General features: G+C 45.6%; 1 protein-coding gene across 1 annotated transcript in view; it reads left to right on the forward strand.

Annotated features, from left to right (window-relative positions):
• Positions 1 to 23,186, forward strand: part of DDX11 (DEAD/H-box helicase 11) — a 430,817-nt gene that overhangs the window by 187,229 nt on the left and 220,402 nt on the right. Inside the window, exons 10-13 of the mRNA XM_086952822.1 lie at positions 5,787 to 5,939; positions 7,088 to 7,134; positions 10,995 to 11,074; positions 11,474 to 11,518. Coding sequence (XP_086808948.1) covers positions 5,787 to 5,939; positions 7,088 to 7,134; positions 10,995 to 11,074; positions 11,474 to 11,518 — 325 coding nt within the window. The remainder of the gene's footprint in view (positions 1 to 5,786; positions 5,940 to 7,087; positions 7,135 to 10,994; positions 11,075 to 11,473; positions 11,519 to 23,186) is intronic.

Genomic DNA, 23,186 nt, shown 5'->3' on the forward strand with positions numbered 1-23,186 from the left:
CACTGCACCATCCCAGTTTCAGAACCTGGCTGTATGCAAATTAGTCTGTTCCTGTCCCAGTGCCTGATGGGAACAGGGCAAACCAAACTACAAAAGCCAATTCTTACACTGGGAAGGAAACAAGCTCCCGGGGACCGGTTTCTGGCATTACAGCCGTCTTCGGCCCGGTTTGCTTGAATCCTGATGGTGCAATGAGCAAGGGTCTCACATCTGAGAATACCCTTCCACGCTTGGGGTGGACAAAAATATTTACAACAAGGGGTGGTGAGGGACAGAGTCTCTGAATTAAGCAGAAAGCTCTCACCCAGTCAAGAGATCAGGGCTAGATCCAACACCGTTTTTTAGCTCACTGCACCATCCCAGTTTCAGAACCTGGCTGTATGCAAATTAGTCTGTTCCTGTCCCAGTGCATGATGGGAACAGGGCAAACCAAACTACAAAAGCCAATTCTTACACTGGGAAGGAAACAAGCTCCCGGGGACCGGTTTCTGGCATTACAGCCGTCTTCGGCCCGGTTTGCTTGAATCCTGATGGTGCAATGAGCAAGGGTCTCACATCTGAGAATACCCTTCCACGCTTAGGGTGGACAAAAATATTTACAACAAGGGGTGGTGAGGGACAGAGTCTCTGAATTAAGCAGAAAGCTCTCACCCAGTCAAGAGATCAGGGCTAGATCCAACACCGTTTTTTAGCTCACTGCACCATCCCAGTTTCAGAACCTGGCTGTATGCAAATTAGTCTGTTCCTGTCCCAGTGCATGATGGGAACAGGGCAAACCAAACTACAAAAGCCAATTCTTACACTGGGAAGGAAACAAGCTCCCGGGGACCGGTTTCTGGCATTACAGCCGTCTTCGGCCCGGTTTGCTTGAATCCTGATGGTGCAATGAGCAAGGGTCTCACATCTGAGAATACCCTTCCACGCTTAGGGTGGACAAAAATATTTACAACAAGGGGTGGTGAGGGACAGAGTCTCTGAATTAAGCAGAAAGCTCTCACCCAGTCAAGAGATCAGGGCTAGATCCAACACCGTTTTTTAGCTCACTGCACCATCCCAGTTTCAGAACCTGGCTGTATGCAAATTAGTCTGTTCCTGTCCCAGTGCATGATGGGAACAGGGCAAACCAAACTACAAAAGCCAATTCTTACACTGGGAAGGAAACAAGCTCCCGGGGACCGGTTTCTGGCATTACAGCCGTCTTCGGCCCGGTTTGCTTGAATCCTGATGGTGCAATGAGCAAGGGTCTCACATCTGAGAATACCCTTCCACGCTTAGGGTGGACAAAAATATTTACAACAAGGGGTGGTGAGGGACAGAGTCTCTGAATTAAGCAGAAAGCTCTCACCCAGTCAAGAGATCAGGGCTAGATCCAACACCGTTTTTTAGCTCACTGCACCATCCCAGTTTCAGAACCTGGCTGTATGCAAATTAGTCTGTTCCTGTCCCAGTGCATGATGGGAACAGGGCAAACCAAACTACAAAAGCCAATTCTTACACTGGGAAGGAAACAAGCTCCCGGGGACCGGTTTCTGGCATTACAGCCGTCTTCGGCCCGGTTTGCTTGAATCCTGATGGTGCAATGAGCAAGGGTCTCACATCTGAGAATACCCTTCCACGCTTAGGGTGGACAAAAATATTTACAACAAGGGGTGGTGAGGGACAGAGTCTCTGAATTAAGCAGTCCCTTTCTCACTGCTCCATCAGGATTCAAGCAAGCCGGGCCGAAGACGGCTGAAATGCCAGAAACCGGTCCCCGGTAGCTTGTTTCCTTTCTGGTGAAGAATTGGCTTGGTAGTTTAGTCTGCCCTGTTCCCATTATGCACTGGGCCAGGGACAGACTGATTTGCATATAGCCAGGTTCTGAGCTGGGATGGGGCAGTGAGATAAATAACGGTGATGGATCAAGCCCTGATCTTTGGACTGGGTAAGAGTGGTCTGCTCAATTCAGACACTCTGTTCATCACCACCCCCTTTTCTGTAATATTTATAAAGCATATCAACAAAAAGAAATACAGAGTTCCCCGGTTGCAGTCAGCTAGAGGACTGTCATTGGTCTCTCTCTTGTCGGGTCAAACAGCAAAAAAGTGAGTGTAGTGAACCCTCTCTTGGAATTTTTGGGGTACCTCACACAAGTCGCCGGTTGGACTACACTTGTAATCCCACCCGGTGATCGTTCAGCGTCATCATCGATACCCTGCCCCTGCGCCAGGCTGGCAGTGCAATGCCTGTCGGGCAACAATAATTGTTGCTCTTTGGCGGGGATCTTCTATTCCTTCGCCAAAGGGTGTGTGGATGTAAGGGGACCATGCAAGGAGGTAACAAGTGAGTGTGCAAAAGTGAGCGTGGGTGAAATAAAAAGAGTCAGTAGAGTCCAAAAATTGGGATTTTAATGATATGGCTCACTGCTCTCTTAAAAATACAAGGGGTATAGAGGCAGAACTATCAAGGTAGTGAGCCTCATTCGACCCTTGGTGAGTGGATGGTCAACATGTTTCTTGCTTATAGAGCAATTCGTCAGGACCAAGGGGTGCTCATATGATTTGCAAGGGCTCCCCCGTGGTCAGGGGGCCCAGTATACGACCTGGTAGGTGTCGTATGGAGGTCCTTTCCTCAGGACCCTTCCCAGGACCGTGTGTTACACTACGGAGGCTTCCTCGAGCTGACCGGGTGGGGCCAGGACTTGGTGGAGACCACCTCGGAGTTCCTGGCGTAGGGCTTCTAGTCACCTACCCTTCCCACTGCCCGAAGGCAGTTCCATGCCTCAATTAAGCTGGCGAAAAAAGCTTACTTTTTAGAGGCAATAGCCTCCTCTGAAAACGGACAGAAAGATATTTTTAAGATTGTAAATAGTTTCACTAACCCTAGAGCACTTTCACAGGAAATTCCACCTTCCCTGCCCCTCTGCAACTCTATTGCGAATTACTTCGAAAAGAAAATCCTAGACATTGTTAAGGATTTTCCCCAACCGATATCGACTCCCTCAGATAGGGAAAGGGTGGGGCTAAGCAGAGAGAATAATACTAACATGACCTGCTTTAAGGCATTTGCCCCTATCTCCTTAGAGGAGTCACATCAGGCCATCTTATCGAGCAAATCCGGATCTCCCTTTGACCCTTGTCTTCCTTCGTTCTTAAAAGCTTTGGTCAAGGAGGTAAACCCTATTATTAATGGCATTATCAACTCGTCACTTGCCACGGCTGAGATCCCCTGTGAATGGAAACTAGCAGCCGTTAAGCTCCTTCAGAAAAAATCTCTACCTGATCCGACCACTCTCTCTAACCTGCGTCCCATTTCGTTGCTCCCACTGGTATTTAAACTGACTGAATCATTCGTCAACAAACAACTTATGAAATCTTTAGAAGATAATAACATCCTGCATACCAACCAATCAGGTTTTAGGTCCAAACATTCAACAGAATCCACCCTCCTGTTTACGGCAGAGACCCTGCGAACCGCTATGGACCAAGGAAAGAAGGCCGTCTTGATATTACTCGACCTATCGGCGGCCTTCGATACGGTCTCACACACAATCTTGGTTGACCGTCTATTTAACTCAGGGATAGGAGGAGCAGTGTTGAAATGGTTCAAAAATGTTCTCAGCCAAAGACGACAAGTCACGGTACTGGGAGAATTTAACTCTGTAGAAAAATTCATCAGCACAAGGGTCCCTCCGTGCTCTAGTTTGAGCCCTGTACTTTTCAATCTATATATGGTCCCCCTGATTGAGCTTATCTCCTCCTACCAGATCAGCACAATATCTTTTGATTTACATATGGCTGGATCCAAACTGGGGTGGCATGATAAGCAAAAGAAGAATGGATTTAACCCAGATCTGTGACTGGGTGAGTGTTTGAAAATTGACAGCACTCCGTCCATCATCTTGCTGTTTTAAAATTTCCATAGGAAGCTGCCAGATAATGACCGGGATGCAATGACTGCCAGTGTGGAAAATCCTAACAAGCATTATTTAATTATTTTAGCTTTTTGTAAAGCACTGTATGTCTCCCTACCCTCAAAAGACCTTTCAATTTGAAATTTCTGTATCTAAGTCATTTTGAGAGACTTTGCCCATCTACTTTTCCCTAGTTAATCTTAAGGGATTTTAGCTTGACAAAATGAAGAACCCAGTGTCTTCACGGTGTGTTCTAGTAAAAGATTGTGAGTCTCTGACCTATAATGTAACTGGCCAAACAGGCATTGTATTGTTTGGTTGCCCACTCAATCTTTCATAAAACAGGCGTGTTGGACAGTGGCAGTCTTGCCTTTATGGCTGTGATCTTGGAAATGAAATTATTGTTTTTTGCCCCTTTTTATTTACTATACTCATAGTAAATAAAATACCATTATTCACTATCAATAAGCAAGGTTCAAGCAGCATTGTGAGGATGTGACCTTGTCTGATGGTTGGCATAGGCACTTTCAGGCATCTGTTGGATTTTCCTGGGCAGCAAAGACACAGACCTAGCCAGAGGAGCTTGATACCCACAGGTTACACTTAATTTGTGATGCACTTCAGCATCACCTGTGATGGTAACACCATCTGCTTTAGGCTTCAGCCATGTAGCGCCAGTGGTACTTGTCAAGCCCTCTCCTATCTCATCAATGATTTGGATGGGGTCCCATGCCTCACTAAGTAAGCTAGAGGCCTCATTCAGCTAGCTGAAAGCTGGAGCCTGGGCAGTGCTTCAACGTGACATTTGCACTGCACTGGTTCCAAACTTCAGTTTCCTTCAGTGCTCAAGATGAGGGAGCCGTGTTCTTACCCTAGAGTCCATGGAGCACCAGGCAGCAGAATGGGCAGGCAGCCGAAGGTAAGTTTAAAAAACAAATAGTGGAAAAAGCTCTCAAATGTAATTGTGTATGCGGGCGAGAGTGTGCCATTTTGTGGCTGAGTGCTTGTGTATGGGTGAGTGAGTGAGAATGTGTGAGTGAATATTTAATGAGTGCTTAGTCAGACCCTGTAACCGTTTAGCAAATGTATGTAAAAATTGTGCTTTAAAATGTTTACCCAATTGTTTTCAACATTTTCTTGGGGAAGAACCTTCCACCAAACCTTCCCGAAAGAAGAGGTGCTTGATCACTTCACTTGCTTGCTGGGATTTAGGGCAAGTATTGTATTATACCAAACTAGCTTCAAAGATCTTCATCTGCCGCTGCTCTATTTGGATGAGGATTTATAGAGCGCATAGCTACCCTTGGGCATCCCAGCGCTAAGAGGACCAAGATTCTTCCGAGTGGGGTCGGTGCAGGAAAGTGTTTAAGGAAAGAGCCAGGTTTTTAATTTTTTCCGGAATGATAGTAAGTTCTGTTCACTCCTCATGGGTAGTGGGAGGGAGTTCCACAGTTTAGGCGCGTTGTAGGCGAACCTGCGGCCGCCCGATCTTGCCTTTTTTATTCTCGGGATGGAGGCCAGTGCCAGTGAATCAGATCTTAGGTGACGGCTAGCTTTGTGCGGTTTCATCAGGGATCTGAGTATAGGGGGGCCTTTATCCTGTAGGATTTTGTGCGCTATGCAGAGCGTTTTGAACGTGATGCGCTCTTTGACTGGGAGCCAGTGAAGGCTCTTGAGGGCAGGTTTCGCCGAGTTCCGTGCTTTGGAAGCATCAAATAACTCTTCAAGTGAGTTAGACATTTGTTTCGTTTGTAGTCCACTCAGTTATTGACACTTTATGAAATAGTTGAGATTGTGACACTCAAAATCTACTATTAGAGCGATGACCTGTGGGAATGGCCTGAGAGAATGAGACAGAAAATATATTTGTTTTCCTTTTTATTTTATTCTGCAGTTGGTGGTGCTGCCTTACCAGATGCTTTTGCACGAATCTACTAGACAGGCTTCTGGAATCAAACTAAAGGATCAAGTGGTGATTATTGATGAAGCCCACAACTTGATTGACACAATAACCAGCATATACAGCTCACAGGTGAACGGCTCTCAGGTGAGTTGGTGACCAATGTTCAAGGGCTGCTCACACAATAACAATGTAGAGGTATATGGGGACCAGGAGGAGAATTAATTTGGCAATCTGAAGCATTACTCCTGCATAGGAGTGAGTGGGATGGGTGGAGTTTTTGCTATGCATTGTGATTTTTAGAACCTTCCTTTGAATGTCTAGAAACTCTGTAATGAGCCATATCATTGGAAAGCCTATTTCCCTACTCTAAATTAATCTAAGCAGTCAAGCAGGTCATGATAACAAAATCGGAACACACAGATTTATCATGAAATCCTTAAAATAAATGTGGATTAAATTAAACCTCCATATGGGTAATGAGTCGTGGAATAGCTACCATATCTGGGAGTTCTGTTAGATACCAAACAAATAACTGCGAAATATATATTATCTTTTTGCAATAATTTTGTCCCTATATGTTTTCAATTTTGGTTTAGCAACAATTCCCTGAAGAAAAGTGTCATTTTGTTTGAATATACACACCCAGCACCAAATGCCAACTTTTTCCCTTTAATAAATCTTGGTGTTTTGTTTCTATAAACAGTAGTGTTTTTGTACTCCCATATACTGCTGCCCCACAATGGGCAGAATTGCTGTGGATGCCCGACAGAAACAGAGGGATGCACCCAGGTGTCGGGGATAACATAATGTCACGAATGTTCAACTTAACAAAAGAAAAGAGTAATCTTGTAATGATTAGAATGCTGAATATATGCTATGGAGGCCCACCATGATACATAAGATGCTTACAATATGTCAAGACGTCTGAGGTCCTCTAAGTGATGCCTTTGTGGCTTAAGGTTGGAATACACTTACATTTCCCTAAAATATAAGCAGCCACTGGGTACAAACACCGCTCCATATGCAAAAGTTAGTAGGTTAATGGACTTTCCTGAGCATTTGATTTGGCTGTTGTGAAAGACATTGATGCAATGGCAGTGCGAAACCTACTTTCTATAATCTATTTTCAAAATTTCAAAAAGCTTCAGTCTTATTCTACCAGCTAAGTACATCATGGAAGGAGACATGGCATGTTTATCATCTGACTAGGTTGATTCTGCATTTCTATATTTAATCCCCCAATTTCCCTTGTAAAGTGCTTTTGTAATATGTGTCCTGTTGTATATTTTCAGCTTTGTCAAACCTACTCTCAGCTATTACAGTACATGGAAAGATACAGGTATACAACCTAATTATTTATTATTATCTTAATTTCATGATTTTTTTTAGATGTGTTTCATATAATTGAGTGGTTCACATTTTACTGTTTACTGGTTTTATTATTGTTCACTAGTATAACTACATTTGTCTTTGTAAGTCTTGTTGCGACTTGCTTTAATTTAATTGCCCCTGCTGCATTCCAAGTACCACCTAATACCACTGGGGTGAAGAATTATTAAATACTTTTTATTCTAGGTGCTGACTAAAAATTGATTTGTCTCTTTATAAAAGTAATCTAGTCTTTGATTGCTGGCACCAGATATCAGAACTCGCGAGTTGTGTTTTCTTAGGAATGGAGAGGGTCCTCTCCTCAGAACTGTGAACTCCTAACCTGTATACTGTAAAGGCGCCGCGGCGAGGGCGACTGACGCTGGGCGCTGGGGATCACGGTGCGAACCCCGGCACCGGCGGCAGCTCAGCCCAGCACCACGCGACTCTGGGCAATAGCTTGCTTAATCTTCCCAACGGCGCCGAGGTACCCCTTCGGGGGTGATTCGTGCACTATACAAGTACTGGATTTAGATACTGTAGAAGACTAAAATTGCGCTACCGAAGGACAACAGGGGAAGAGGAGAGGCAGACAAGTAATGTTCTGCCGAAGAGATGGCACTGGATCTTAGAAGAGCGAAATACCTTATGCTAATTGCAGCTCGACATGGGTTCGCCATTTAAGGTCGAACCAAGTTATTTCCTGGCCTCTTGGGACAGGTATATACGAAGTGCTCCACTGGAAAAAATAGGAGGACGAATAATCGCTCCCACAGTTACAACTCTGTAACCATTCTCTGGAATCTGGTGTGGGGCCTGTTTGCTGGAAAACGGCTATAGTCAAGCCATTGTTAAAAAAAAGCTGAACCGGACTCTACAATTTTGGCCAATTACAATCTCCTCCAATTTCCAATAAAGATACTTAAACATCATATTAGCAAAATCCTGTCCCATCATTTGGAGAACCATTCATTGTTAGAGGAGGAGCAATTAGAGCAATTAGGCTTAAGACCCGGCCACGGCACTGAGTCCGCTTTACTCTGGTCCACTGATGAAATGCGCAGGATGGTTGACAGTGGGCAGTTCAGTCTGTAGTGCTTGTCCTCATTGACCGGTCAGCAGCCTTTGACACAGTGAACCACCAAACCTTACTCTCTAGATTAGCTTCAGTAGGCGTTGGTAGTCTTGTGTCAAAATGGCTAAAATCATACATGGTCGTTGCCAGGCTCTGGCGCTGCCCCCTTTCTGCTCTAGCTTCAGAACTACTCAAAGTGGAGTCCCACAGGGCTCTTTACTCAGTCCAATTCGGTTTGTCTACATTAAGCCATTGATCGGGCTTATTAAAACCGATAAGATCAAGGTTATCAATTATGCAGACAATACTCAACTCATTTTAACACTTAACAACAATCAGTTTGACTCGATCAGTAATTTTCAGGCCTGCATAATGGACATCTCAAATTGGATGAGTGTAAATTCACAGAAGCTAAACTGAGGTAAAACAGAGCTTCTGTTTTGTTCCTCCTGTAAAGTTCCAGTATCTGTGCCCTCAAATTTTTGGCCTCAGTCTACAGAGACTCCTCTTAGCGCCTCGGATAAGATCCGGAACCTTGGAGGAACGTTGGACGAACATCTTTAATTTGAAAAGCATGTTATTGGAGTTGTATGGGTCTGCTTTGCTCTTCTTCTGAGCCTCAGAAAACATTTTCTAATGTTAGCTGCTCAAGCCGGATCTCGAATTGCCAGGTGTGTAGTGCTTAGTAGGTTGGATTATTGTAATGCCCTTCTTTTGGGAGCCCCTGATGACCTGATTTAGAAATTGGATAGAGCTCAGGATGCCATAGCCAAACTGACGTTAAATAGACCACAAATTCTTCTGCCTCTATTGCTCTTAGAGATCTTCACGGGGTGCCCATTAAACAGAGGATCCTTTTTAAATCTCTTTGTATTGTATTCAAAACCCTCCAGAATAAGGGCCCAAAGCCACTGCAGACCAGACTGATGAAATACACCCCAGGAAGGCTGCTACGTTCAGCTACAACTAATCGTGTTCAAGAACATAGATGTAGTAGGGTGCGTCAAGGCATGGTGTTCCTCTTCTATCAAAGCTATCCAGAGCTGAAATAAGTTACCATCTCAATTAAGATCTCAGACTGACTTGCTCAAGTTCAGGAAAGCCCTTAAAGCCTGGCTTTTGGCCAAAATAACATTGATTAGGATGACAGCAGTATTCTCCTCCGTGTTGTTTCTTTTTCCCCCCACCCTTCCCTTTACCATTACTTGAGCAAAATTAGTGCCATGATACCAGTCTGGTCACAGTGCGTTCTATAGATACTGTAAACAAATACACATTTACCATAACAAAGGTACAGGCCTTCATGTCTTCTCTTTTCTCTTTCTTCTGGGGTCAAATGTTTTCTTAAATTCCCAATATGCATTGGTTTGTCTGCAGATGCCCCAGGCAGACAAACACTTTTCTTTCTTGGAACTGCTGGTATATATTGCAGGGGCCATCTCCTTGGAAGTCAGCCACTTTCTGCTAAGATTCAATTTGTAAAGCTAAATCAGATGGTTAAGGAATGTGGGCGACCTATGACCAAGGCAAGGAAGTCTTTCTCTCTTCTCTAAGCCCTTGGTAGTTGGCATCTGCTGCCTTCTTTGCCCACGCCACACACTTATGGTCATATAGATTTATAGTGGTGGGGTACCATTGTTATCAACAGAAGTGTGGGAACCCTGGATGTTTATGGGCTGGCTGTTGCCAAACATTTATGTGAGCAATACTAGACGGGGGCTTTGCACACATATTGAGAGTCGGATGTACTTGTGATTAGGTGAACGTTGTGTGCGTACACAAAAAAAGTGCTTGTCCTCCACGCAGTTGTGATCATTTTGTTCATTTATCCAGCTGCCTGAGCTTGAATTTTCAGGGGTACACTTTTGACATTGTAATGTTATTAAAGTGCCTCAGATAACTTGGTAAGCAGCCGAGATGGGAGGAGGGCAGTCATTCACCTATATGGATTTTTAGGTCTGGCTTGCCAGTCACCTGCTCTTTTAACCTGCACCAATATTATTCTACAGTTCTTTGCTTCCACACAAATGCATAGTCTTCCCTATACTATTTACTTGTAATGCTTCACATTACCATACAATAATCTCTTAAAGCTAGACCAATTGGCATTGGCAATGCCTGTTGGAAATGTGTGCACCCTCACAGATTCTGGTCGCTTTCCTAACTGAAATGTGAGAAAAATGTGTGACTTTAGCCAATGTTTGAGATTTGCAAGGCATTCGGGATAAGAAAATATGGTGTGTTTCCCGGTTGCCAGCTGATCCTGAGCCCTGCAGGGCCTTTTTGTCAGCTGGGATGCAGATACATGCCGCACCTTTTTTTCTGGCAACTAGGGACTAGAAGTAAGATGGTAATAAAAATTAGTACAAGGCACCACTTTGAAATGAGATATTTTTTTTACTCTAGAAAAGAACAAAGGGGAGAAGGATATATTTCTGATTTCATAAAACTTTTATGATACACATTTTAATCTTTGTATAGGAGTTTAATTAAAGCCCTATTTCTCTCTTTTTAAATGTTATTTTAACCATGTCTGTTGTAAAATTTTGCACTTTCTGGGCTATGTTGGCCGTAATAAAGATATATTTGACTTGACCTAGCCATTGGATATACATATTCATATTCAAATGTAATATTGTTCTTGTAGATGTTGACATACATTTTGTATGTAAAACAAATGTTTCAACTGTAATAAACTCTTGAGAAATTCTTAGTTGCTTGAGTGATTGACTTACTGAATATCTTCTGTTTCACAGGACACGCCTGAAGGCAAAGAATTTGATGTATATTAAACAGATTCTTTATGTGCTGGAGAAGTTTGTGGGCGTGCTGGGAGGTAAGAGCTTGCCATACACATTGATGCATGGTTCACATCAAATGTTATCAAATACAGATGTACTAGTTTTCTTTAATCAGTGTAGAAACGCCAAAAACTAATGGATACAGTGAAGTAACACTTCTCTTTCTTTTCATTGGTGACCCTCTTTCTTTTCTGAAGGATAGTCCTGTAATGTATTTGCTGTTGTCAGCAGACAGACCCCTTCCCATTAGCAATGTTTTCATCCATTCACCGCTCTGCGAGTAGAGTTATGTCTGTCTTTATGCATTGTCTGACATGAGCGTAGAGCAGTGTATGACATGCACAAGGGGTGGGACAAAGACTGCCTTATGATTTTGTGAGAGTCATTTTACTGCCAGGTACATCTTAATTTCTTGTTACGTTTTGTTTGTGCAGGGAGCGTGAATCAGAATCCAAACTGCCAAAGTATTTCCCAAGCTGGTAAGGTTCAACAGCAACTTTTTTGATTACAACAAGGAATCTAAACTCCAAAGAAATTAAATTGCATTTGCGGTATGACCGAATTCTTGCGTTTATTCCAGTCTGTCTTTCTCTGACTTTCGTGGATCAAGTTTTTCTGTTTATTGTGGTGTATTGTGTGCGTTTTTGTATTTTAAATCTTTAAACCTTCTTGTTATAGTATAGAACAGTAAAGAGAACATCACAACTGTTACAGCTATAGTACAGCACACATATCCTTTATATCTTCCTGTTTTCTAATGGAGAGAAAAGCAACATTATCGTACAGCTTGCTATTATGTGAAAGTATGGCGTGCCTTCAACGAATAGTTACAGTATCCGCCCGATAAGGGCACATCCGTCAGATACTACTCCTTTCTCACCGCAATCCTATCCGTAACCTTCTAAACCAGGGGTCTCCAAACCGGTCCTGGAGGGCCGGATCCATGCCAGATTTTTTGGATATCCCCATTGAGATACATGTAGTAATTTTAAAAATCTGGCATGGATCCGGCCCTCCAGGACCGGTTTGGAGACCCCTGTTCTATACCCTTCAGAGACATTAACTCTTCCTTCTAAGCACTTCATCCATCCCTGCCCCAGGTGGTCCCTTCAGAGTTCTCCATGTGTGTTAGTGTCCCATCTAATCCTCCTGACCCATACAACTCTCTCTTCCCAGAGCCAGCAAGCTTGTGTATCATCTCCCCATTGCTCTAGTTTCTCCTGTGCTTTGTCGTCAGTCCTGAACACTTTTAGGCGCCTCTCCTCTGCGAGCATCCACTCAGTCATGTCCTTCAGCCAAGCCCCATATGTAGGCCCCAACGATGATGTCCAGTGAATAGCTATGCGTCTCTTCACCAGAAACAACTCAAGGAGAGTGAATTTGTATTTTCTTTTTTCTTTTTTGGGTCTTGTTACAAGTCCTAACACACACTGTTTCGAAGTTAATGTAAGAGTCAGTCGTTTCACTCTGCGTAAAGTTTGTACTATCACCTCCCAGTAGGCCTTCACCGACCTACACTCCCAAAACATGTAACTAAATGGTGCTTTTTTCGTACTGCATTTAGGGCAATTTGGAGATCTATGTGGGAATATTATATGTAGTCTGACCGGGGGCAGGTATCCTCTTGTAAAAGTTTTGTTGATTATTGGGAATGTGTAAGGCACTGCTTGTGCAGTAAATGTGATCATAAATAATTTTATATGAAAACCCAAATGAACAGAGATTGATTCATGGTGGGTGGTGACATTTAGCTAGTAGGGATTTTATTTAGATTAATTGAAAATATTGACTAGGCTTAACAATGCATATTTTGTGCAAGAGCCCCAGAAACGTAAGGCAGGCAAGTGCATAATCAAATTACTTTAATGGCCACCCTCTGCTTGCCCGAATTATATGGCAAGTATCATCATCTAATGCATTGTCCTAAAATCACTATTGTTAAATAGAATCAAAGTAGGCATGGTTGATGCTGTGCACGTGCTTCTTTTCAAACGTTGTACCATGGACACTCTTTTTGAGTAACCGTTGCGCTATACAAAAGAATAAATAACATAACATAACATAACATGTTGCATCCAGTGTGGCACAACCATTTTATGTTTACTTTTCAGCAAAGTGGGAAATCTGGCACCTATTTTGTAGCTAAGCACTGTAAGAACCTGCTGTCCTTTCGGAAGTGAAAATGGCTACACATTATTGGGCTTTTGTTGCAGTTACTCCCCACTTTCTGCTCCCTTTTTAACTACTCGATGCTGATTTTCAACTCTGACAGTGCACGGAGGCCTGCTAACCAGACAGCAGTGCCAGTGCTCCTTCCCTAAAACAAGGTGTTGTCTATTTGTGCTACAGTTGCCAAAGGACGTTACCACCCCTGTAAATCCCTAGTAAATGGTATCCAGGTACCTAGGGGTTGAGTACTAAAAAGGGGTCCCTAAGGGCTGCAGCATATCTAATGCCACCATAAGGGACCCACATACAAATCCCACACATACGGCCTTTGCAGGCAGTGTGACATGATGACCATGAGTAAAAACACAACATAGCACACTGCTGTGTGTCATGCCAAAGTCACTGCATATAATATATGTAAGTCACACCTACAGCCTTCCTTTGAACCCTAAGGCAGGGTGCATTATATTTTATGTTTGGACATATCTGCATGAGCAGATAGACCCTAGAGAGATATCTAGTTCTATTACTAGATATTGCAAGTGATGAGGTAAGCCATTTTATAAGCATGTGCTGGACACTTGTGAAAACGATTCCCAAGCTATATGATGGCCTCACTGAAAATAGTTATTCCATTCTGCGAGAGGATCAAAGAGCAGAAATATCTTGTCGTCCCTCTCTGATGCCAGCGTTAGATTTATTAATATATGTAGCCAGAGGGCACCTTAAAGGTTCCGTCTGAAAACCTACCAGCCGCTGGTGTGCTGACTGACTGGTTATTGCCACCTGACGCCAGAAGCAAGTGTCTGCCCCCCAAGGGTGAGGGCCTCCGCTCTCACGAGTTCAGAAATACAGCCTGCTTGGGTGGAGGGCGTACACACCACCTTACACATGCATTCCAAGGCAGGGGAGCTTCAAAGAAGCCACCGCCTTTGATATGCAATTCTGGCTTCCTTCACAGGCGAGGAAGCCGACCCTCTTTGTCCAGAGCCCTTTTGACACCTGGACAGGTGGGAAAATTAGCTAGTCCCCACCTCCAGGCTAGTACCACCTCTAAGGTGGGCTGCCTGAAGTGGATATGACTTTTCATAGTTGGACATCTTTATAATGGCAACTTCGGGATTCTAGGACGGGGTTCTGCCCATTTCCCACTGGAAGTGATCTTAAAAGGGCCTTTGTGACCCCAGGGGTAAGTGGGCCAATGGCTATTACCATTCACTACTAGGAGTAAAAGAAGAAGACTGCTGGCCTGTCTGCTGCACCCGATCTTTGTGGAGCAATTGATTAGTCCTGCCAGTGCTTCACCAATTGACAAAGGAACTCCCTTGAAGTAGAGTAGCTACTCCCCTGTAGCCGGAGGCACCAAATAAGTAAGACCCGATAGACTGATCTGCCCCCTACAGGAACTAGCGATGGAGTAGCTGCCGAGGAAGAGGTAGCAGCGCTCCTACAAGTCAGATCTGCCTTCCCTCCTAATGTGGGGACGCCAGGACCTACTGGGGCCGTACAGTACCAATCCCTAGCGTACTAGCCCCTTTGCAGCAGGCAAGGCTTGTTGTGCCCAGATCAGACACCAACGCTGAGGAAGACCGACCTGCACGTCGAGGGACTTCAGGCACAGTGAGACCCACATTGTGAGATTCCCACCTTGCCCCATACTCACCTTAAATCCAGAAGAACATTCCTGCATGTTGCTGACAAGTGCCTGAATGCAATACATTTTTTCCTTACGTAGAATAACATTGCCGGTCCAGAAAATGCACTGAGTGTTCATTTCTGAAAACTGTAAACAATTGTAACTTGAAAGTACTTACCCGATTCAGATGATCTTGGTAAGTACATTTATATAAAAGGGTGTGTTATTTTTATAAATTGGTGTTGGATCTCTTAATTGAGAGTGGTCTTGCTTTCTGCCTCTGTGTGTAATAAATGCTTAGCACTACCCTTTGATATGTCTAACTGCTTACCCACACTACCACAAAAGAGAGCATTTGGGTGGCATTTGTGCCTCTGTAACTCCTTGGGGTTTGCCTGGACTCTTTACACAGTGTACCTGTTTTTGGTCCACTTTATAAAGGGCCATCTTACTACAACTATATATATTTATGTATTCCGCATTTGAGTTTGGTATAAAGAGTCATCTTCTATGTGTTGTGAAACATAAATGATCAACACAGAAATATAGCATTTGGCCTGGATTTGGTGTCCAAATTATTCTTTAATGCCATGAAGACCCCCGATGGTCCCCTCCTTGGATGCTTTGAATCGTCCTCTTTCTGATGGATTCTTCTAACCACAGATTCCTCACTTTAGAAAGCTCTGCAGCACCAGACTGGATCCAGAAGCTTTTCTCCAGCAATGCTCCTCAACTGGTAGGTGTCTCTGTGCTGCTCTGCTCTGGCTCTTTACCACCCTGAAGTGTAAAGGTAATATTTTCTGCCAGGCTGCCTTCTACAAATTCCATTTATGACAAACGCTCCCGGCGAGAAATCCCTGGAAGGCGCCAGAGCATGGGAAGCATTGGTGATACTAAGTAAGCGCCCAGAAACTGACCCAGATAAGGAAACTCAGGGAGCGACATAAGAGCTGGGGACAGAGAAGTAACTGCCTGCAGATTACTGTGTGAAGGGGGTTAGTGACATATGGTCAGCAAAGGTTTGCCAGACAACATAAATCAGAAGCAAAGGCATGGAACAGATCCACTTGAGTTAACTAGTTCTCAATGCCACATAGGTTGTAAGCGGCGGACATTGCATACCACGACTCGCCTGGCGTGAGGGGGAAGGGGAAGGGGAAAGTGGGAGTTGATGACCTTTTTCAAGAAGCAGTCTAGAGCACGCTGTAACTCATAGTGCACTACCTTTAGAATGTCAAAGATAGCAGGCAGATTAATAAATGACAACGGATAACAACAGAGTTGAACTTTTACCCTGCTTGGTATTATCCGATAAGGAACTGCTCAGTGGAAAAGATCCTGAGACACGAGCGCTCCCAAATGATATCTCTGTAATCAATGTACTTGTATAGCTGATAGTAAGAAGCCATGAATAACTGTTCAATAGAATATGTTTTTTTTTAAAAAGCTCCAGAAAATTTGTGGGCTTGTGTAGTGTTCGCAAGACTGACCCATTAGGAGCAAAACTGTCAAATGTTATTTTATTGTTTTGTCTTTGGCCCTACAAGGCCTGGTAGTGGGCACTAATAAAGGTTCAGATGTCTAAAAGGTTTGCAACACGTTTCCTTCCAAAACCCTTTGTTTTGCCACAGTGGAATCTTAACTTAGTCTTGACATTTGTCATGTGTGCACCCTTCGTGCAGATGCATAACTGCTCATTGCATCCCCCGACTTTAAAGACTTTCTTCCTCATCGTAATTGTGTCTTTTATTACGGACAAGCTGGTGCTGGGGAATTGGGCGGCATTCTTTTAAAAAGATGTGACTCTATTTCTGTAGGAAACTGGCTCTATATATACTACACCAAATTGAGGTATAGTGTCCATGCGACCCCAGAGGTAGGCAGATGTTAAAGTTAGATAAAACCTTACTCTCTATTTGTGGTAGAGTGGTCGAGCAGTAAGGCAGTATCAGAGGACAGTGTTAAGCAGTTGATGTACACACTCAGTCAGCAGATGTATTCACACACTCAAGAACTGAACTTTAGGCCAATTGTTTAAGTATAAAAAATATACTGTTGTTTTATTTTAGAAACAAACAAACCTGGCACAGATAAGCATTAAATAATTTACAGTAATAAGTTGCTGATTGTAGAACAGTTTGAAAATGCAATAGGAATTGTACTTAGTTTGATTTATAGGGGATGCAGTAGGTTGAAATACTTAGCAAATACAGTACATTGAAATGAGTAGGCTTTTTCAGTAAATTACAGATAAGTTACTTTTCATTTTACTTTTCTAACATAGTGCTGGTTACCTCGATTCAGCACTGGGACATTTCCTGCAAACAGGTAAGTAAATACGTTTTGGTTATTCATGCGATTTTTAAAGAAGATTTCAAAACTCCACACCTGGAAACTTTTTGGAAGAAAATTGTCAATGTTATCCTATGGAGCTATGGAGGAAAAACAGGTTATCGGTTCACAGGTAAGTTATCGACTGTGGGAGTTAAGGTTCTGGGGTTAGACTCAGGGGTCCCCCAGGGTCAGAGATGCACTCTTGTTACACCCTCAGTGGCACTAGGGCGGCCGGGTGCAGAGTGTTGAGGCCCAATGTTATCCAATGGGGGATGGGTTGGTGGCTGCTGGCAAGCAGGCCACTGGGTTGTGGGAGCAAAGCTCCTATGGTTGAGGACAGGGTAAATGGGGAAACAAATTAGCGTCAAAGGTGCACCCTCAGCGGCAATGAGGCGGACGGGTGCAGAGTGCTGTTTCGACGTCAGGCGCCCTGTGGTTTCCAATTGAGAACCTCCGGTTTGCAAAAGCACTGCAGGCAGGGAGACGAAGGACTTCTGGGTGCGACCACCACTTCGATAGGTAAGTTGGAAAGTTAGGGGTTGGTTAGGCACCGTTGGTTTGGGCACACAAGGCCTTGGCATCTGGTGCAGGGGTGCCTTTTGGGGTTCGATCTTCTTACCAGCTTCTGGTTGCGGTTAGGGGGAACTTCAGGATTCAGATTGCAGGCGTCCGCTGGAGGCTTGAGGCAGGTCAGGGGTCGCCGGATCTCGGTTCAGGATCGCTGGGGTGACCTCCTCGTGGTGCGTTTCTGCTCGGGCCGGGTTCGGCGTGTGCAGATTGGGCTGGAATCGCGGTACCTGGCTACTGCCAGAGGTTGCTGTTGAACAAATCTGGTGTTCACGGGAGAAGCAGTCTTTGGAAATGAAGGCAGGCAGGTCCTATGGGGTTTTTGAGGTTGCTGGCTGCAGGACACACTGGGATTTCGCAGGAGTAGGTTCGAGGGGAGACAGGCCTGTAGGGCTGGGGCCAAGTCAGTGGGCGTCGTCCTCTTGTTAGCTCTGCATGCCTCTTCGTCCTTCTTATCTCCCTTCTTGTTGTTTCTGGATCTGAGGAAGCAAGGTTCAGGGTGCCCCCTAAGTACTAGATTTAGGGGTGTTACAGGTAGGTCCCTTACCTTGTGTGGGTATACCCCCTATTGTGCAACCCTTCAGTAGGAGGGGGCAGAAGCCTGTCCCAGGTTGGTTGGGTCCCCCCATCCTCAAGATGGCGGGGACTCTGAGTTGTGCTTCACCTCGCCTCCCCCACCTGAGGGGTGGAGTTGGCAGAGGTGGGCACATCTCTTTCCCTCACTTGTTTTTCCCGCCGGTTCTCCCGCCCCAAAGTGGGGGGCAGAACCAGTGGGGACCAGTTGCTGAAAGCAGCAAGTGATCTGGGGAAGCTCACAAATGCCTTAAAAGCTTCCCCTTCGTGAACACTGCCCATCATGGGGTAAGAGAATTGGCACCTCGTCCCAGGATGTGCATTGTTTCAGGCCCTCAGAGCAGCAGGCTCTTGATCCAGGGGTCCAGAAACATGTCTGTTGTAAGCAGCCACTCAGTTCGGACACCAGAGGTGGGTTAGTTTTCAAGGGGCATCTCTCAGATGCCCTCTGCGTGCATTTTTCATTAAATCCCACACTGGCATCAGTGTGGGTTTACTGTGCTGAGAAGTTTGATACCAAACTTCTCAGTTTTCAGTGTAGCCATTATGGTGCTGTGGAGTTCCTAATGAAAAAACTCCCAGCACCATATACTCTTAATGGTAGCACTGCACTTACAATGTCTAAGAATGCACTCAGACACTGTAGGGGTACAGGGCTCATGCACCTGAACCCTCACCACTGGTATAGTGCACCCAACTAGAGGGGTGACTGATCCACGCCAGGTCAGTGGGATGTAGGCATGGCACACAGGGATGTGTGCAATGTCGACTCTTCACTTTGTTCTGCACCAAAACACGCAGCCTGCAAAGGCAGTGTGTGAGTGTAGTGATACAGGACCTCTAAGGGTGGCACAAGAAGTGCTGCAGCCCTTAGAGGCCTTCTCTGGTCACAGTGCCCTGGATACCGGTGGTACCATTTACCAGGGGCTGACATGCGCCCAGAGATGCCAATTGGGCTTAGTTTTGTGGAAAGAACTTAGGCCCTGGGAAAAGTGCATCAGTAGTCTGGCAAAAAGTGTGTGGGGGGGGGGGGTTACTGAAACATAATCCCACTTTCCTACAATTTCACATTGAACAATCCTTCATGCTGCCAGTGTTCTTCCCTCCCACTATGACAGGAGAGGAAAGGCACCATCAGCGGAACACCCAAATGGGCTCTAGGTTTTTACAAGGAACACCTGGTGGATGATCAGCTTTTTGTGAGGTGCTCTGCACTATTGTTAACTTATTGGTACCAACAGTAGTTCACGCTCGGAAGTCTGCCTGCAATGGTGGAGCTTATATGCGGCTCTGCTCTGTAACTTCCGGGCCGGTACAGAACCAGTACTGCGCGCATGGCACCTCCTAGTAGCGCAGGGTAAACATTTCTGGATAAACATTTCTGGATCCAGTCTACACCTGGAGAATATTCCCAGGAGAGGAATCTACAGTTCAAGTAACCACCAGAAAGAGCCTTATTCAAGGTAAGTAACCTGTTCATTTCTGCTAAGATGTTGACATATAAGGGATCCATCATTGATGGGTCCTCCAACGTTTAAAGTGGGCTCCCTGACTTTTTATTACCCATCCACCACAGGTTATTCCCTTCTGTGAGAGGATCAAGGAGCAGAAATATCTTGGAGTCCCTCTCTTATGCATGTGCTTCTCATTGTGATGATGTAGATGATAAGCAGCATACGGCATATGTCTGACTTTTAGCATAAGGAACGAAAAGCAAACCGGCTTTCATTTTAAAATCCAATTTCAGGCGCGCTGGTCATGATGTAGGGATTTCTGTCCTGTACCCTATATCCAGACCTGATGCCAACTATCAACGTTTTCAAAGTCAAATGAGTGGAGATTACTATGATTTTACAGCCAGACAGACTCCTCCATATACTGATTCCAGCGCTCAAGACTATTTAATTTTCCTTGATCTTGGAACCTTCTTCAATGCCCTGCCAGAAAAACATGCTACAAGGTGGAAAACATAACTGCCGTGTTTCATGTTATCTGATTGAGACATCTAGCTGCAAATTCCATACCTTTGTATTTCCCAGGCGTCGGACTGGGTCCAGAAGATTTTTCTTCAAGCAATACCCTTGCATGTCGGTAGGTGGCACTGGTCGGCTCCACATGATGGCGCCTATCGGTGCCTAGGTCAGTTCCTCAGCCCTATTCTGAAGGGCTAGGAATGGAGGAAGATTGGGAGGGGTTGCTGAACCCTTTACAAGACCAGCCAGAACTGTACATGGTATGAGGAAGTGGGTGAGGCTAGTGGACTGGACACCTCTCCAGATTCTGGTGTGCTTTCTCCCCCTACTGTGGCTACCGAGTAAGGAGCGCCATACACTATGGTGGTGCGAAGGGCAGCCAAGGTCCTGGACCTTCAGCTTCCTTCTACAGCGTGAAGACTAACATCTTGATGGAGGACCTGCAGCTGATAGCTACTCCTCAGAAACCCCTCCTGCCTTTTAATGAGGCCCTGACTGATGTACTACAGGGGAACTGGTCCAAACCCAGCACAATGGCTCCTAGGAATAAGACAATCACCCGCTGTCATCATCATGAATTGGGTGACCCAAATTTCCTCACCAACCACCCTATCCCAAGAGCTTGGTGGTTCAAGCTTCTACGTCACATGGCGCATTCCCTTCCGCACCCCCGGACAGTGAATCCAAGAGGCTGGATAGTTGGGGTAAGAAAAACTTTTCCTTCTGCCAGCCTTGCTTTGCAGTCTGTGAACACTGCATGCCTTTAGGGGCGTTACTCCCTCTGCCTGTGAGAAATAGGAGCACAAGTGCTGCCACAGGTCCTGCAGGAGGCCGAGGCCATCCTCTCCCAAGCGGTATCAAATGGGACAAATGCAGCAAAGTTCACTATTCATTGTGCTTTTGACACGACAGACTTGCTGGGCAGAACAATCTCATTTACAGTGTCTGTTCAACACCACGCCTGGCAAGGAACTTGGTTTTTCTGGGGATGTCCAGGCTTCCCTTTTAGAAATGCCCTTTGATGGCACCCGCATCTTTGGAGACTAAACAGACCTGGCCCTGGAGCGCTATAAGGACTCGCAGGCTACGGCCATGTCCTTTGATCTCTCAGTGGCCACAAGTCCTCTGTCTGCTTTTCTCCCCTTTCGTGGCTACAGGAGGGGCTTTCAGCCACACCAGCCATATCCCAGCCACAAGACTGCGCAAGTTCAGCAACCTCTGCATGGCTCATTCCGACCCCGTGGGTCGGACGGCCAGAGGTCAGGTCAGTCCACACCTCCCCCCCCTGCACCCTCCGCTTCCAAACCCTTATAGTCCGGCCGTTCAATACCATGGACGGCCAGTTGGTGGTAGGATCTGCCATCACCTTCACCACTGGCAAAACATCATGTCGGACAGGTGGGTCCTTTCGGTAGTCCAAAGGGCTACTCCCTCTCCTATGAGACTACACTTCCCTCCATGCCTCCAACTTACGACCGATGGACTAAGGATCTCCTGACTTGGTTCAGGATGAAGTTATGACTCTTGGCCAAGGGAGCCATAGAGAGGGTTCAGGCTGTGGCTGTTATTCCCGTTACATTCTGGTCCCGAAAAAGGACAAGGGCCTTAAACCTATCCTGGATCTCCAAGCCTTCAACTAATACCTCAAACAGGAAAAGTTCAAGATGCTCACTCTGGCTCAATTCTTGTCTGCTCTAGACCCAGGAAACTGGCTGGTTGCGTTGGACTTGCAGGATGCTTATTTCCACATTCCTGTCCTACCTGCCCATCTGCTCTATCTGTGGTTTACGGTAGGCCATGAGTACTTTCAGTTCACCATGCTCCCCTTTAGCCTTATCAGCCCCCCTCGGGTGTTCTCCAAGGTGATGGCCGTAGCCCATCTGTGCAGATCAGGAGTGCCAGTATTCCCCTATCTCGATGACTGACTGTTGAAGTTGGGCTCGCCCCAGACTGTCGTCTTCCACCTCCAGACCACAGCGAACCTCCTGCATTCGCTGGGATTCACTATCAACGTGCCAAAGTCACACCTGACTCCCTCTCAGATGCTCCGTTTCATCTGAGCTGCTCTGGACACAGTGCAGTTTTGGGTTTATCCTCCCAAACAGTTAGTCCAGGGTACTCAGGCTATGAAACCGATGTTTCAGCCTCTAACGTGAATTTTGGAGAGAATAGCTCTGAGGCTGCTAGACCTCATGGCCTCCTACATCCTGCTTGTGATGCATACCAGATGGCATATGCAGGCTCTGCAGTGAGACCTGAACCTCTAGTGGGTGCAGCATCAGGGGAATATCTCTGGCATGCTTTAGAGGGTTTGGAGGGAACTGCACAGGACCTACAGTGGTGGCTGACCAACAGTGATTGGGTCTGAGGGAGACCTCTCTCCCTTCCCCAACCAAATCACACAGTAGTGACAGATGTGGCACTCCTGGGATGGGGCGGCCATCTGGGAGAGATGGAGATCAGAGGACTCTGGTCACTGGTGGTCACTGGTGGAATCTGGACTCCACATCAACTTGCTGGAGCTCTGAGAGATTCGTTTGACATTGAAAACCGTTCTTTCAATCAAGGGAAAGCTGGTTTAAGTGTGGTTATGTGGTACTGCAAAAAAAAGAGCAGGGTGAGGTCGTCGACTCTTTGTCAAGATGCCCTGCGTCTCTGGGCAGGGCTAGAACAGCAGGGCATATTCCTGGTGCTTAAACGCCTGGCAGGTTCTCTGAATGTCAGGGCGAACACACTCAGTCGTCGATGTCTAGCGGATCACAAAAGGGGTCTCCACCTGGAAGTGGCGCATTGTCTCTTTCAGCAGTGGGGTTAAATCGGTTCACCTCCACCGAGAACGCGTAATGTCAGCAGTTTTGCGTGCTGGAGTTTCCAAGGCAGCTCTCGCTTGGAGAC

This window comes from Lissotriton vulgaris, chromosome 1_2 (genome assembly GCF_964263255.1).
Source record: "Lissotriton vulgaris chromosome 1_2, aLisVul1.2, whole genome shotgun sequence".
NCBI classification, from domain to species: domain Eukaryota; kingdom Metazoa; phylum Chordata; class Amphibia; order Caudata; family Salamandridae; genus Lissotriton; species Lissotriton vulgaris.